The following is a 17,100-nucleotide window of genomic DNA, read 5'->3' as shown; positions in this document are numbered from 1 at the left end:
TGACCTTCGATCGTCTCAGTCTGTAAAGATGAGCTCTCAGGAGAGACACGGAGTGGCATCATCTTCCTCCTCTGCTTGTCTTTCAAATCAGCTTGATGTAAGCTTGTGTTACTGAAGTAACCAATAACATCGATACAAGTTTTTCATGTTACATTGTGCAACAGTTTGTTGCGGGTTATTATTGTCATTCAGTAACACAAGCTTACTGTACTTCAAGCTGCCTTGAAGGACAAGAGCTCATCTTTACAGACTGAGATGATCGAAGGTCAAATATTATTTACATATCTAGTAATACAAATCACCGCGAGAGCTTTCCAATATGCGCGCCACTGAGTGGCGTCTGTACTTCCCAGTCAGAGAGCACCTGTCCATCAAAAGCTCACTAGCCAATCAGAGTGGATCACTGTTAAGCCCGCCCCCACGAGAAGTTTGTGTCAAAACACCAAATGAAGGAAGAGCTTGATGAAGTCAATGCCTGGAATTGCCACAGGATAAGGACAACTCACAACCCAGGTGCTCCCAGTGGTCGACCTTCAATAACGTTTGCTGTTCCCAACTTATGTGGAGTGCAGAATTTCTTGCATCCAAATGAACAAGCAACTGAGCATTTGCCAAGAGGAGTGACTTTAAACTTTTATTTAAAGACTACTTTTGTGATGACGATGTCTTTTCTCAGAATTCTGACTTTTGTTCTCACAAATCTAACTTTATAAATTGCAATTTCGCCTTTTTAACTCAGAATTCTGACTTTTGTTCTCGCAAATCTAACTTTATAAATTGCAATTTCGCCTTTTTAACTCAGAATTCTGACTTTTTTTCTCGTAACTGGGACATTATTTATCAGAATTGCTATTTTTATTTCTCAAATTTCTCAGAATTCTGACATTTGTTCTCGCAATTCTCACTTTATAACTGGCAATTGTGACTTTTTAAGTCTCACAATTGTGCGAAAAAAAGGTCAGAATTGTGAGATAAAAAATTGCAATAATCTTTCTTTATTTTTTTATTCAGTGGAGGAAACAGGCTTCCATACCTTTACAGCTCAAAATATGTGCATGTGACGGAGTGTTATACGTGTTGTTATATTACACCTCGAAATTTCCCAGATCTGCTCAATATTATGGTAGTGCTTAGATTCTATAATCAAAATTCATAAAAGGTCAGGCTTTACATGAAAGTGAATTCTCCTCTGGTGGGCGCTGAGCTGGTCCGCTCCCCGATGAAGCTGTACCGCCTTCAGCAGCCATGCAAAAACACTACCAACATGCCACCAGACAGGTACATTTATATACATGAAAAACTGTAATTATTGTGAAGAATATAACTAAAGATATAGTCTGTGTAAATCACCTGTTCCACTATCGGATGAGGACGATCCAGAAAGGATACAGATGATCTTTAATAGAGCTATATCTGATGCTGACTGGATTTTAAATTAAGTAACCTTCTTTGGCACCTTTTTTAATCTTCCTAGTATACTAAAAAAAAGATGTGACCACTATGGAGATATGTTCTACATGAAGCTGATTCAGAACTGCAAAGGTCATGCACAGACTGCTGCTAAAAACCTGAAACTGAAACTGAAATCATACCCACTATGGAATAACATTTGGTTCAATAATAAGAACGAAACTTTATAAAACTGAATGTAACTTTTTCAGAAACTATCAAAAATATGCCATTACAAAAGAAGAAAAACACAATGAAAATGAAAAAAAAATGAACTCAGTCGCACAAATGTAACAGGCTCTTCAAATATGCTTCATTCTTTGTTAATGTTTTTCAAAGATTCATTTTCGCTAATCGTGGATTCTGAATTCATTGCCACAGATTTCGCTTACGCTTTGCAGTTTTTCGTTTGGTGTTTTGACACAAACATCTCTTCTCATTCTCAGTACATATGAAAAACATTATATTTGGGTATTATGACTCTGACCCCACAAACAAAAATATCAGTTTTGTTATTAATTTAAAATTTCACATTCACAAATGCAAATTCTCCAACTGTAAACCTGTCTTCTCTGTTTTCCTAATCTCAGTATCTACTAATAAGAAAAGCTATAGGACTGTTAGAATTTGCTCTGCCTTTGATCTCCTTGTGTAATTTTGTTTAGATTTTGGCCCTCTTTTCTTTAGTTCTATTTTATTTATTTATTTATTTTATGCCTGATATTATGTGATGTATGTTTATACTTTTGTATGTTTTTGTTCTCTGCATTAATAAAAAAGAAAAAAAGAAAAAAAGCTCTCGTGGTGATTTGTATGTAATACGTTGTGCCTTGTGTTACTAAATATGTAAATAATATTTGACCTTCGATCGTCTCAGTCTGTAAAGATGAGCTCTCAGGAGAGACACGGAGTGGCATCATCTTCCTCCTCTGCTTGTCTTTCAAATCAGCTTGATGTAAGCTTGTGTTACTGAAGTAACCAATAACATCGATACAAGTTTTTCATGTTACATTGTGCAACAGTTTGTTGCGGGTTATTATTGTCATTCAGTAACACAAGCTTACTGTACTTCAAGCTGCCTTGAAGGACAAGAGCTCATCTTTACAGACTGAGATGATCGAAGGTCAAATATTATTTACATATCTAGTAATACAAATCACCGCGAGAGCTTTCCAATATGCGCGCCACTGAGTGGCGTCTGTACTTCCCAGTCAGAGAGCACCTGTCCATCAAAAGCTCACTAGCCAATCAGAGTGGATCACTGTTAAGCCCGCCCCCACGAGAAGTTTGTGTCAAAACACCAAATGAAAAACTGCGAAGCGTAAGCAAAATCTGTGGCAGTGCATTCAGAATCCACGATTAGCAAAAACGAATCTTTGAAAAACATTAACAAAGAATGAAGCATATTTGAAGAGCTTGTTAAATTTATGCGACTGAGTTCATTTTTTTTTCATTTTCATTGTGTTTTTCTTCTTTTGTAATGGCATATTTTTGAAAGTTTCTGAAAAAGTTACGTTCAGTTTTATAAAGTTTCGTTCATCATTATTGAACCAAATGTAATTCCATAACCCACAGGTTATAGACAAATGTTGTATGATCCATATTAATTCCATCCAAACTTTAACAAGTATGACAAATAGCTGATGTTTACTTGATAAGTTTATGAGTATCTGATTATGTTCTGACATGTCATATACTTGCACAGTACATTTAATGTTTATTTTGTACAAAACATTTGATTTTATTTTAGTTTCATTTTATTAACATTTTAAATGAAATGTTAATAAATACATGTAATATTTCATTTAAGCATTTTGGTGTTTTTCCCCAGAAAATGTAATAACAATAATATGCAAACCCAGTTATTACAGTACTGCCACCAACCTTCTCACTGATCAAGTTATTCATGTGAAATAGTATGTTAGCAGTGCAGTGGGTCCATTTTGATGCTTTTTTAAAATAATAACAATAATACTTTTCTTATGATGGGCAGTTATGGTTTTAGTTTAGTTATGCCTGATGGTGTAAACTGTGTTCTATCATACTATCAAATTTAGTGGTATAGATTATGGAATTATATAAGATTATGAATGTCACTGTCCAGAAATAGATGATTTAATAATGAGACATTTCCTAAATCACTGCAGAATTTTTGTAAAATTATTGACTTTATTGATAACTACTGGAAGCTTTCCTGTAAAAATGAAGATTTATGGTAGGTCAAATGTTCCATGCTCTTACAGATACCAATTTTTATTTTGAAGTAGTTCTGTTATCATATCAGTATCACAATAATAAATGCAAGAGAAAAACAACAACCTTATGTTTAAACATCTTGAGGTAAATGTATTATAAAAAAAATCAATCAATACAGTATTGTGTTTAATACCCATAAGAGGTTTTAGTTGAGGGGCTGATTGTGAAACAGAAGAATGTGATGTGATCTGGTTGCTTTGTGTGACTTTCATTATTGCTAAATAAATGGAAGCTACATTGCAAAATCAAAATTACTTAGATCATTTCAAGTTTAAATAACAATGATGTCAGTTTGGGTGAATCAAGTCCCATTTTCTGCAATATAGGCCTATTGTTGCAAATAGATATAGTTGTGCAGGTCTGAATAATGAAAGCGATAATAGGATGAGGACTGACAAAAGGAATCCACTATAATTGCTTTGTGATTATAGTATTTTGCAATTAACCTGTAAACTGACAGAAGTGGCAGCTTCATTATTAAGAAACCATCAAAATTATCATATGATTTTCTCATGCACATAATGTCTAAAAGTATTATTCATTGTTCCTTGAAACTAAGATACAACTTTCCATCAATCTTCATCAGACTCAAATTCTGTGAGAAGGTATAATGTTTGACACACTTTAAAGAGCTTTCATAATGAAAGAAGAAGGATGAGGTTTTATTTCACACGTGAATTTGGAAAATTCACAATGAGCAATGTGGTAATAAAAGAGCTTACTGCTTTTCCCAATCGCTTAGACACATTTCTACAAACATAAACACTGCAAACCTCATACCTATTTAAAACGTATCTCAAACTGAATTCAAACTTAGTTTACTACACATTTATTGAACTACATATTTATATAATTTATTCCTGTATTCCTTTTAATATAATCAAGCTTATATCAGATATATAACCAGAACAACCTTTATACATCTTGAATTTGTGATGTATTGTACAGTACATACATGAATGGGTGGAATGAAAAATGACTTTTTTTATCTATCAAGAATCTATCAAATCTATCAAATTTTTATTTTTTTTCATTCATTTCATCGGTCCATTCGAGGATGACTAATAATAATCGTAATACTTGAAATACAGATTTTTTTTTTTTTCAGACATGTCCAGATACCTTGTGAGGTGTATTAAAGGTTTCTCTTTCAATTCATCAAACTGTCAGAGTTTCACAGATTCTGGAGATTCCAGTGTGGCTGTGAAATTTGACCCGTGGTTTGACTATAATTGGACTGATGTTCCACCCTTCTTGAGTCACAATGCTACGTCCAGCACAACTCTTGACCTGCCGTCACCAACAGACTGTCTGTGTAGAGTATATAAGCATGTGAAAGTTGCACTGCTGAAAACTGAGAAAAGGAACTGGCATAAAGGTAAGAAACTTATTCATGAAATTATGTACATATGTGTATATATGTGCATATACTTTTTAATACATAAAATATTATTTCTTTCTATTATGTATTATGGATTAACAATTCAAAAACTGAAATACTGCAACATTTAATTTTTTTTTTTTTTAAATATATGTCAGGTAAACATGGGGAACCAGGCCACTAAAGCCAACAAGAATGTAATACTGCCCCAGATTGCACCGAATACGGTTAGCAAAACTTTAATTAAATAACGTAAAATTCAATGCCATAAATGAAATACAATATTCTTATGTTCTGTTGATATGTCTTGCAGTGTGAGAACAATAATATAATACTGAAGCAGACTACACCGAATACGGTGAGCAAATTTTAATTACCATAAAAAGCAATATCATAAATGAAATGCATTATTCTAACATTCTGTTGGTATGTCTAGAAATGGGAGAACAATAATGAAATACTGAAGGAGACTACGCCGAATACGGTGAGCAAAATTTTAATTAACATAAAAAGCAGTGTCATAAACAAAATGCATTATTCTTACATTCTGCTGGTATGTCTAGAAATGGGAGAACAAGAATGTAATTCTCCAGCCGATTACGCCAAATACGGTGAGCCAAATTGTAATTAACATCAAAAGCAGTATCATAAATGAAATGCATTATTCTTATATTCTGTTGGTATATGCCTAGCAATGGGAGAACAAGAATGTAATGCTGCAGCAGATTACGCCGAATACTGTGAGCAAAAAATTTAATTAACATAAAATACAGTGTCATAATTGAAATGCAATATCTTAACATTTTAATGGTATGCCTAGCAATGGGAGAATAAGGTGAATCGATGCCCATTTTCCAAGCAAGTGAAGAACTTCCAGGATGGCTCGTGCCATCAGGACACATTACATCACAGAGCGGTTCAGGTGAGTTATTTTTACACTAACGAGTCATTCTAAAAAGTGTTGTTGTTTTTTTATGAACAAATGTAGACAATTTACACAAATCTGGGGGTTTAGCTATAACCCAATATAGTTTAAATTAAAAACTTTATTTTTATTTTCATGTATGTGTGTAAGTTTTTATAGCGCTGATTGTTACAGTTTATCTGTGTGGCAGTTGCTTGAGTAATAAAGAGTAATATTAACGTTTCCCTTTTATTTCAGAGCCAGATTTGCATGTCTAAAGTCTGTGAAGGCTCTATTATGACTCCAAAAGCTATGACACGCTGTCCCTCCTCTACACGACCAAGCTCCGATGACATCCTCACGCAAGCTGTTGACTTCATCAATCAGTACTACAAGTCCATTAAAAAGTAGGAAGCATCTACAAAGCTCACCACAGACACTGACAGGGACATGTTTCCTTAAAATATTCAGATTATTGGTTGATCATTGTGGATTTTCAGTGGTTGATTCTAAGAAAGTGCTTATATTCCTCCTGTTCTTCACTCTGTTTTTTAATGCCAGAAGACCATGAACTGGTTTTATTCTGAATAGGCTGTTTGACTGTATTATGTCTGTTATCCAGCTCAAAAATTGAGGAGCACATGTCTCGTCTGGAGGAAGTCACAAAAGAAATAGAGGCTACTGGCTCATATCAACTCACCAAAAAAGAACTGGAATTTGGGGCTAAGCAAGCATGGAGAAATGCACCTAGATGCATTGGCAGAATTCAGTGGGCTAATTTGCAGGTAGCTTCTCTAGTTTGGACCCGAACCTATATTAAGTGTGCCATCATATAGTTACATTCACATTGCATCTTGTTTTTCTGTTCAGCTGTTTGATGCACGTAAATGCAGAACTGCTGAGGATATGTTTCAGATGATGTGCGATCATATTCAGTTTGCTACCAATGGGGGCAACCTGAGGTAAACCAGAAATGTGTTATTCCAGCTTTTTAATAATCCATCCATCTTGACTATCTTTGCAAATGTAAAAAGATGTTACAATAAAGTGTATTTATTTTGATAGGTCTGCCATCACTGTGTTTCCTCAAAGAACTGATGGCCAACATGATTTCCGTGTATGGAATAGTCAGCTCATACGATACGCTGGTTATAAGATGACAGATGGTACAATAATAGGAGATCCTGCCAGTGTTGACTTCACAGAGGTAGATATCGGTCTCTGTTCTTTATAATAGATATTCTGCTTTTAAAAATATTTTTCTACAACCCGAATTCCGGAAAAGTTGGGACGTTTTTTAAATTTTAATAAAATGAAAACTAAAAGACTTTCAAATCACATGAGCCAATATTTTATTCACAATAGAACATAGATAACATAGCAAATGTTTAAACTGAGAAAGTTTACACTTTTATCCACTTAATTAGCTCATTTAAAATTTAATGCCTGCTACAGGTCTCAAAAAAGTTGGCACGGGGGCAACAAATGGCTAAAAAAGCAAGCGGTTTTGAAAAGATTCAGCTGGGAGAACATCTAGTGATTAATTAAGTTAATTGATATCAGGTCTGTAACATGATTAGCTATAAAAGCTTTGTCTTAGAGAAGCAGAGTCTCTCAGAAGTAAAGATGGGCAGAGGCTCTCCAATCTGTGAAAGACTGCGTAAAAAAATTGTGGAAAACTTTAAAAACAATGTTCCTCAACGTCAAATTGCAAAGGCTTTGCAAATCTCATCATCTAGAGTGCATAACATCATCAAAAGATTCAGAGAAACTGGAGAAATCTCTGTGCGTAAGGGACAAGGCCGGAGACCTTTATTAGATGCCCGTGGTCTTCGGGCTCTCAGACGACACTGCATCACTCATCGGCATGATTGTGTCAATGACATTACTAAATGGGCCCAGGAATACTTTCAGAAACCACTGTCGGTAAACACAATCCGCCGTGCCATCAGCAGATGCCAACTAAAGCTCTAAAAGGAAAAAGGAAGCCATATGTGAACATGGTCCAGAAGCGCTGTCGTGTCCTGTGGGCCAAGGCTCATTTAAAATGGACTATTTCAAAGTGGAATAGTGTTTTATGGTCAGACGAGTCCAAATTTGACATTCTTGTTGGAAATCACGGACGCCGTGTCCTCCGGGCTAAAGAGGAGGGAGACCTTCCAGCATGTTATCAGCGTTCAGTTCAAAAGCCAGCATCTCTGATGGTATGGGGGTGCATAAATTTATACGGTATGGGCAGCTTGCATGTTTTGGAAGGCTCTGTGAATGCTGAAAGGTATATAAAGGTTTTAGAGCAACATATGCTTCCCTCCAAACAACGTCTATTTCAGGGAAGGCCTTGTTTATTTCAGCAGGACAATGCAAAACCAGATACTGCAGCTATAACAACAGCATGGCTTCGTCGTAGAAGAGTCCGGGTGCTAACCTGGCCTGCCTGCAGTCCAGATCTTTCACCTATAGAGAACATTTGGCGCATCGAAAAATACATCAAAGACGACCACGAACTCTTCAGCAGCTGGAAATCTATATAAGGCAAGAATGGGACCAAATTCCAACAGCAAAACTCCAGCAACTCATAGCCTCAATGCCCAGACGTCTTCAAACTGTTTTGAAAAGAAAAGGAGATGCTACACCATGGTAAACGTGCCCCGTCCCAACTATTTTGAGACCTGTAGCAGAAATCAAAATTGAAATGAGCTCATTTTGTGCATAAAATTGTAAACTTTCTCAGTTTAAACATTTGCTATGTTATCTATGTTCTATTGTGAATAAAATATTGGCTCATGTGATTTGAAAGTCTTTTAGATTTCATTTTATTAAAATTTAAAAAACGTCCCAACTTTTCCGGAATTCGGGTTGTAGTAGATACTTTCATTATAGATGTTATTTAAATAATTATTAATTTGATGTATTATTTAAATAATTATTATAAATGTATTTTACTTTTGCAATAACATATTATATGACTTAAAGATTTAACTTTCTCCATTTTAAATCACTCTTATGTCTTGTTTAATTTGAAATGTTAATGTACTGTACAAAATCTTGTTATTTTCACACAGATTTGCATCCAGCTTGGGTGGACACCAAAGTATGGTCAATTTGATGTGCTTCCAATGGTGTTACAAGCTAACGAAGAGGACCCTCAGTTTTTTGAAATTCCCCAACATTTGATTTTGGAAGTCCCCATGGAGCACCCACAGTAAGTGGCAATAGTTCCGCACTCAGCTGAATGGAAAACATGCTTGTAGTAGATTGAAATCACTAGTTGATTGATAAGGTTCTATTGTGTTACATCACTATGCATTGATGGTTCTAATACAAAGACACAAATCAGATGTTCAGTCTTGTAATATGTTTCAATTAAAATGTTTTTTACACAGACTACCAGATTTCTGAAATTCCACTTGATTCTGCAGTAAATCTGTTTTCTTGAAGAGAAAATTATTCAAGGGCTTGCATTAAAGGACCTCTTAAATCATACCCTCCTAGGCACTTAAACGCATGCTAGAGTTGCAAAGCCATTCAATCCTCAGACAGCCTGTCTCTATGCCACATTCTTTCATCCAGACCTAACAAATGAGTTTAACCAATGAGGCCCAAAGTAATGTTGTCAAGCCAGTCACATTCTAACACTTCACTTTAGAAAGCTACCTGAGTAGTTTAGTTAAGTACTATGTGAATTTGACTGAAGTGCTGGTAGACTGAGTCATATATTTGTGCAACTATGCAGCACAAGAAATGTTATGGATTTGTATCAGCAAAATAGATTATTTACACATGAAGTATTGCATTCAATTACATCATCCAGGGTCTGTTGGAACCATTGCAAAATACATGCCAATGCCTTTGCATGCCAGTAAAGTTTAATGGTTTCATGCACTTCCTCAGGTACAAGTGGTTTAAGGATTTGAACCTCAGATGGTTTGCATTGCCTGCGGTGTCCAACATGTTGCTGGAGATTGGTGGTCTTGAATTCCCAGCATGTCCTTTTAATGGTTGGTACATGGGCACTGAGATTGGAGTGAGGGACTTCTGTGATACCAAACGCTACAATGTTCTTGAGGTGCTACAACATTCTTAATGTTATGGTAGAGAAGAGAAAGTTCAGAGGTTTTTAGAAGTTTTCTTTGATGTTGTTGTCTCACAGCGGGTTGGCCGTCAAATGGGTTTGGAGACACAAAAACTGTCCTCGCTATGGAAGGATCAGGCTCTGGTGGCCATCAATGTCGCAGTGATGCATAGTTTTCAGGTAAAGTGGATTTACATAGCAAAGAAGTGTAAAACAGTTCGGTAAGAAAAAAATGTTTTTGTATTTGGTTGTTTAGAAAAATCGTAAGCATGGAGGTCCACTTTTTGGTGACTCCATCATCAGTTGGGCTTAAGCAGATTTAAAAAAATAACATACAAAGACAATATATGGATAAAGATTAAATGCAACTTTTTGGTAAATGTTTTATGACCTTTTCTACTTACTGACAAACAGAAAAACAAGGTCACCATTACTGACCACCATACTGCATCAGAGTCCTTCATGCAGCACATGGAGATGGAGGTTCGTCTTCGAGGAGGCTGTCCAGCTGACTGGGTCTGGCTGGTGCCACCAATGTCTGGATCTCTAACCCCTGTGTTTCACCAGGAAATGCTGAACTACATTCTGTCACCCTTTTTCTACTATCAGGTACACTATCATCCAAGTGTTCCGCATTCATTAGAAAAGCTGCATTGCTAAAATATAATTGCCAGACTAGTGGTATGTACTGTAGCTGTGTAAAATATGATGATGTACAAACAAAACTTTTGGGATGTTCTTGGTGTAACTTATCTCATCTATTGCCATGTATAGCCTGATCCATGGTTGACACACAAGTGGAAGGACGAGAAGAAAAATATGAGGAAGCATCAAATCAGCTTCAAAGGACTGATCAGGTACCACAATATCATGTTCACACTTTCTTAGTTTTCAGAAGAAATCTCTTTGCAACAATGTTATGAATGCTTGAAAGGTTAGCTGTGAACATTATGTGAGTAGCCAATATAACTCAAATTCTCATTTTCTTTTCTTTCTTCTAGAGCAGTGCTTTTCTCTCAGACACTCATTAAATCAGCCCTGGCCAAGAGGGTGCGTTGCACTGTTCTGTACGCCACAGAAACAGGGAAATCAAAGACTTTTGCTAAGAAACTAAACACCATGATGAACTATGCCTTCAGCTCCAAAGTAAGTTGGTTGTCACCCCTGATTCATTGCAATTTATTGTTCTCCTAAGACTCAGTCTAAGCATTATTACCAACACTTGGCAGGAAGTGGCCGTATGTGACACATTAATAATAATATCACCCTCTATTAAAAGTTAAACTAAGAAACTGGTTCCTTAAGGAGCTAAGTCTACCTTGTCTAAACCTTAACATTACATTTACAGTTTGGTTAGGTTGATGCGATTTATTTCTATGAAATAAGTGTTAATATGTGTATAACTAATAAATACACACTGAGCTTGGACATTGTTTTTTTTAGCTATCACACATATTTGTGATATATAAATTATTTATTATTTATACAGGTCGTTTGCATGGGGGACTACAACTTCAGTGAACTTGAGAAGGAAAGCCTCTTATTTGTTGTCACCAGCACCTTTGGCAATGGAGACTGTCCAGGAAATGGAGAGGTGTGGACATATTTATGCACACTGACCTTATAGTAATGCTAGTAATGAAAGACTATTATCTGCAAACATAATTAGTGCAGAATTTACGATATGTCAAAATGAAAATGTCTTTAGGAAGAAATCAATTGCTTTTGCAGTGATTATTTGTACAAGCAGCACAAAAACTAGAGTGTGATTTTTATTTGCTGTTTGCTGACATGATTTCTCTTCTCCTCACAGAGTTTCAAGAAGCAGCTTCTCAGCCTGACCAACCTTAGACACCAAGTCAGGTCAGTATTTAAAACCTACTTAAATTAATTTTCCCCTCCTGTATAGAGTACATTGTTTGAATGACTTCTTTTTTTAGGTACTCTGTGTTTGGTCTCGGCTCTCGAATGTACCCACACTTCTGTGCATTCGCCCATACAGTGGATGATAGGTTTGCAGCGCTGGGAGCCATTCGTGTGTCTGCCACAGGAGAGGGAGATGAGCTGAACGGACAGGAGGAAGCTTTCTCAGCCTGGGCTTGCACTGCCTTTAAGGTCTCAGTAATAAAATAAACATTGAGCATCCATTGTTTTCAGTGCATTAAATTGGTGAATGATAAAAAATAATTATGAAAGTGTTTTCTCTATGTATAGGATGCATGCAAGGAGTTTAACATTCAAGGTCAGCTTCCAGGAAAAGAAGGTCTGGCAGATTCCTGGGATCCACAGAGGCACAGAGTTCAGAATGACAGTTGTACAGTTGACCGAATCACAGGTACATTTAAACCTGCGTCCTTGTAAAAAAACACATCATAAAGGGAAACTGGTAGAAGTGGTCAAAAAGTGAAGCAAATATGCTACATTGATCATTTCTTCACTCTCAGAATTAAAGGTACAACAGCTGTCACTGGGGCAGTACCTTTTCAAAAGGTACACTTTTGTACTTTTTAAGTTCTAATACCGTGTGTACACTTTAAGTACCAATATGTGTCTTTAAGGTACCAAAATGGGCCCTTTATGTACAAATATGTACCTTTTGAAAAGGTACCGCCCCATTGACAGCGTCAGCTATTACTGAGAGTGTTGCTGTTTCTCATTTTAAAAACATTTTACTCAGCAAAATATAGTACAGTTCAATATTAATAACATATGAATATTGAATTACTTAATGACATTTTGAAAACGCAATCATTATAATAAGTATTTCACAATCAGAAATGAGAATTCAAGAATCATGTCATTAACAGATTTATTTGTAAGATTTCAGCAGTGATTATTATAATCTTGCTTGGCTTTACAGCTCTGTCAGCTCTCCATTCTAAAGCTGTGGTTCCCATGAAACTAAAGAGAAGGCAGAATCTACAGAGCCCAAAGTCAAGGTTCTCAAACCAAATATTCATGCATCTATAATTTTTTATTGGTAAAAATAGTAATATAACCGATGCCTTGTTACGTTGTGTTTTGCTTGTTTTCTCAGATCACATTTTTTATTCGATTTGTTTGTGTTCTCAGTCGTGCTACAATATTGGTGGAGTTAGAGATGGATGGAAACACAGAGCCCTTAAACTTTGTCCCTGGAGACCATGTAGGGATTTTCCCAGGGAACTCACCTGAATTAGTTGATGGCATCCTGAAGCATCTGGACAATGCCCCTCCTATAAATCAGAGCCTACACTTGGAATCCCTCAGCGCCTACCCTGGTACTGAACCTACTTCATTACATAATGGAAGTCTTACACATAATATCATAATGATACCTAATAATGCTGTCCTACAGATGGGGAAAGGTGGCAGAAAGTTGAAAGAATACCACCATGTCCTCTTGCCCAAGCTCTTACCTACTATCTGGATGTCACCACCCCACCCTCACAAAGCCTCCTCCGCAAACTCTCAAAGATGGCAAAGCAGGAAGATCACAGACAGCGCCTGCTTGCATTAGCAACAGTAAGTCACTTTTTATAATCAAAAATGTTGCAGAACTATGGATGAGAATTGTAAAGAAGTTTGGTTCCTTAAAATTATTTTTTTTTTTTTAAATTGTATAAGGTGTATTTACACAAGCTTTTAAATAACTTCTCACATATCACACACATAACCAATTTATCAGAGTCATTCATTCAGGATTCGGACAATACTAGTCACTGTGTCTGTTGGATTCACTAAAAATCATAAAGATTCTAATTCTGATTTTTTTGTGAATGATTCTGATTTATTAAAAAGAACCAACTCATTAGATTAAATCATCTGGAAATCAGACTACTGCTTGCTGTATGTCTTTGATTCAATTTAAAGACCCAGCTTATAAGGGTCTTTTCTTTTTTTTGGATCAGACTATACTGGTTGTGCTGTTAGTTTTTGATTCACTAAAAAAACATTCCCAAGAATCAGTTGTTATAGTGCTGGACTTAACTAGTCACACTTTGTGTTTTATTCAATAAAAAGGATCTAATCATTTAAATCATTATTTCAGGAAAAGGTCCTGGTTGTGATGTGTATTTTTGAGTCACTTGAAAGAACAGACTGTTTCATGCTGTAGATTCTGTAGAGGTGTTAATGCATAGTTAATTATCTTAGTGCAGTTTTTAGCATCCCGAATGAACATGCGAGAACCAGTAACAGTTAATTATCTTAGTGCAGTTTTTAGCATCCCGAATGAACATGCGAGAACCAGTAACAGTTAATTATCTTAGTGCAGTTTTTAGCATCCCGAATGAACATGCGAGAACCAGTAACAGTTAATTATCTTAGTGCAGTTTTTAGCATCCCGAATGAACATGCGAGAACCAGTAACAGAACCAAACGTCATTTAGTTCCAGTATTTTTTTAAATGGAATCAATTTGATTTTGCAAATTTGTAAGAAAATACTATAGAACTGTATTTGTGTAAATTAATAATTCATTTAAAAATCCAAAGCAGTGGGTGTGCTAAAAGTGCTATTGATAATAAAATGCTATATATAGAGTACATGTGTTAGGGGCTCATTAACTATGCATTTTATTGCATATATTAATGATAAAAGTCTATTCTTTCAGAAAATCGCCCATTATATTGATAGTGACAATTTACATTATGGTGTATGAACACCTATGCAGAAATTAATTCTTCTTACTTTTCATGAAAAAAAAGAACATTATCATAGGTTGTTTTCACTTTGTTTATTGGGCAAATACATACCGAGATATCCCTCTATGACAGGATTTCCAAGTCTATGCAACATGGAAGGAGTTCCACAAACCTACTTTTCTTGAGGTGCTAGATGAGTTTTCCTCTCTGGAACTTTCTGCGGCCTTTCTCCTCAGCCAGCTGCCTCTTCTGAAGCCACGCCTCTACTCTGTCAGCTCCTCCCCAGACCTCCACCCTCAGGAGCTCCACCTCACTGTGGCCGTGGTCAGCTTTTACACACAGGGTACCGGAAACATATTCCCTATGATCAATTAGTTGATATCCGAAGAGATTAACTTTCTACTACACGTAGATCTTCTAGCATCAATGAGGAATGTAATCTGTTGTTATCATATGTTCTTCTCTCTTTAGAGGGAAAAGGTCCACTGCATTTTGGTCTTTGTAGTACCTGGCTCAACAGCATCAAAGAAGGAGACATGGTGCCATGTTTTGTCCATAGGTACCCTTCATTTCACATTCCCAAGAAGTATAGGATCTTTTTTTCTGATCGTAACTCATTAACTTGTTTCATTTATGAAACAATTACAGCTCTGAAGGTTTCCACCTTCCATCCGACCGCAGTGCTCCCTGTATTATTGTGGGAGTTGGAAGCGGCATTGCTCCATTCCGTAGCTTTTGGCAACAGCAATTCCATGACAAGAAAAAAACAGGTATTGAATTTCATCCCTTATCACTTTCAAGTGTTTTCAACAGTGGATCTGAAATGGGCTTGCCTCAAGTTGCTGAACCTCAACTTGTGTTATTTCTTCAAGGTCTGAAAGGGAATCCAATTACACTCGTGTTTGGGTGTCGAGGTTCAGATACTGATCATATTTACAAAGACGAGACTCTGGACATGAGAGATAATGGTACCCTAAGCAGTATCACAACCGCTTACTCTAGGCAGACTGGACAACCCAAGGTTAATACACTTGACAGCTTTAGTAATATCTATATCTAAAAATCTCTGTATATCTGTAATCTAGTAATTTTGATAGTGTATCTAAAAAATGATTCTAAACAGCTGTTAACACTGTTTTCAATATTCTTGCTCTCTCTCTGTTTTTTTTTTTTTCATTCTTGGTACAGGTTTATGTCCAAGATATCTTGCGAGAACAACTGAGTGACCAGGTCTTTGAGGTTTTGCACCATAATCCAGGACATCTGTATATCTGTGGAGGCATGAACATGGCCCATGATGTGGCTGCCACTATCAAGGAAATCCTAGTCAGCCGGCTGGGCATTACTCTTACTCAGGTTGAGGAATATCTGTCAAGGCTCAAGGTGAATATTTCAATTGTTAACACATTTTATAGCTGCTTCAGATAATAATGTTTAAAAGCAATTATGCTCCTGCTAGAGCTCACTTGTCCTGAAATGCTGAATTGTTTACAGTCTGTAATGACAAACGGTCACTAATTTTACATGATTATGCTTTTTGTTCACAGAATGAAAAGCGGTACCATGAGGACATCTTTGGATCCTAGGGCTTGAGATCCCCTGGACCATCTCAGTCTTTTCAATATTCAAACATACCAAAAAACGGGGAGATTTTAATCTTTTAATTTATAATCTTTTGATTTTCATACAGCTTCCAAAATAATAACAAAACCTCTCTTAACTGCAAATAAAACTATTGAATAAAAATCACAAATACACTAGAAACCCAGTGAAACACTTTGCCAGCAACAGCAGTGCATTAAGTTGCATTAAGAAGTGGGTTGTACAGCTTATATTATTGAGAAAATCTTATTTCCTGCTTGTAAATATACTGTATTTTTATTCCTGTCTTTTTGCTTAAAATTAATGCATTTTTGTTCGTTTTTTGAGAAGATTGACCTGAATTTTAGAGTGGTGCTTTTATCACTAATTGCAGGAATAATTATTTTGGAGCAATCTACAACTTCCATGATCAGTTGAACAATCACCTCTATCTGAAGGCTTCAAAAAAAGCTAAATTTTATACTTTACTTGTACATGTCACAAATAGGCCTTTGCTTATCTAATTAGTGACCTATAAATTGTGCAACATACTGTACTTTCTCAGCTTTAACAGTATTGTTAATGTCTATTCTTAATTTAGATTTGAATCCCATATTTCCAGTGTCGTCTCAGACAATGTTGTGTTGATCATGCCAAGCCTTTAAACTCTGTGTCTGTTGTTTAATGCTTTCATTTATAATTACATATCACGGTGTTACATATGAGTGTTGTATAAAACTCTAACTGGATATTTATGGTAAATATTGCATTTATAATAAACATACTTTATACTATCAAAACATGTTTTTTCCCCCTTCTCATTCTTGCAGTTT

General features: G+C 36.0%; 1 protein-coding gene across 1 annotated transcript; it reads left to right on the top strand.

Annotated features, from left to right (window-relative positions):
* Nucleotides 1-4,997: 4,997 nt before the first annotated feature.
* On the top strand, nucleotides 4,998-16,418 carry LOC132123228 (nitric oxide synthase, inducible-like). Its single transcript, XM_059533802.1, has 30 exons — nucleotides 4,998-5,083; nucleotides 5,245-5,313; nucleotides 5,400-5,444; nucleotides 5,523-5,570; nucleotides 5,650-5,697; nucleotides 5,779-5,826; nucleotides 5,907-6,008; nucleotides 6,249-6,397; nucleotides 6,613-6,775; nucleotides 6,861-6,952; nucleotides 7,056-7,197; nucleotides 9,053-9,192; nucleotides 9,882-10,056; nucleotides 10,141-10,242; nucleotides 10,477-10,671; nucleotides 10,837-10,919; nucleotides 11,064-11,208; nucleotides 11,552-11,656; nucleotides 11,876-11,925; nucleotides 12,003-12,177; nucleotides 12,277-12,397; nucleotides 12,923-13,001; nucleotides 13,135-13,322; nucleotides 13,400-13,566; nucleotides 14,819-15,029; nucleotides 15,158-15,245; nucleotides 15,335-15,456; nucleotides 15,559-15,707; nucleotides 15,875-16,069; nucleotides 16,234-16,418. Exons 2-30 carry the CDS (start codon nucleotides 5,251-5,253, stop codon nucleotides 16,270-16,272), a joined length of 3,429 nt encoding a protein of 1,142 aa, XP_059389785.1. The 5' UTR covers nucleotides 4,998-5,083; nucleotides 5,245-5,250; the 3' UTR covers nucleotides 16,273-16,418.
* The last annotated feature ends 682 nt before the right edge of the window (nucleotides 16,419-17,100 follow it).

Source organism: Carassius carassius, chromosome 41 (assembly GCF_963082965.1).
Source record: "Carassius carassius chromosome 41, fCarCar2.1, whole genome shotgun sequence".
NCBI lineage: Eukaryota > Metazoa > Chordata > Actinopteri > Cypriniformes > Cyprinidae > Carassius > Carassius carassius.
Note: the sequence above shows the minus strand (reverse complement) of the source record. Positions and strands in the feature narration are given on the sequence as shown.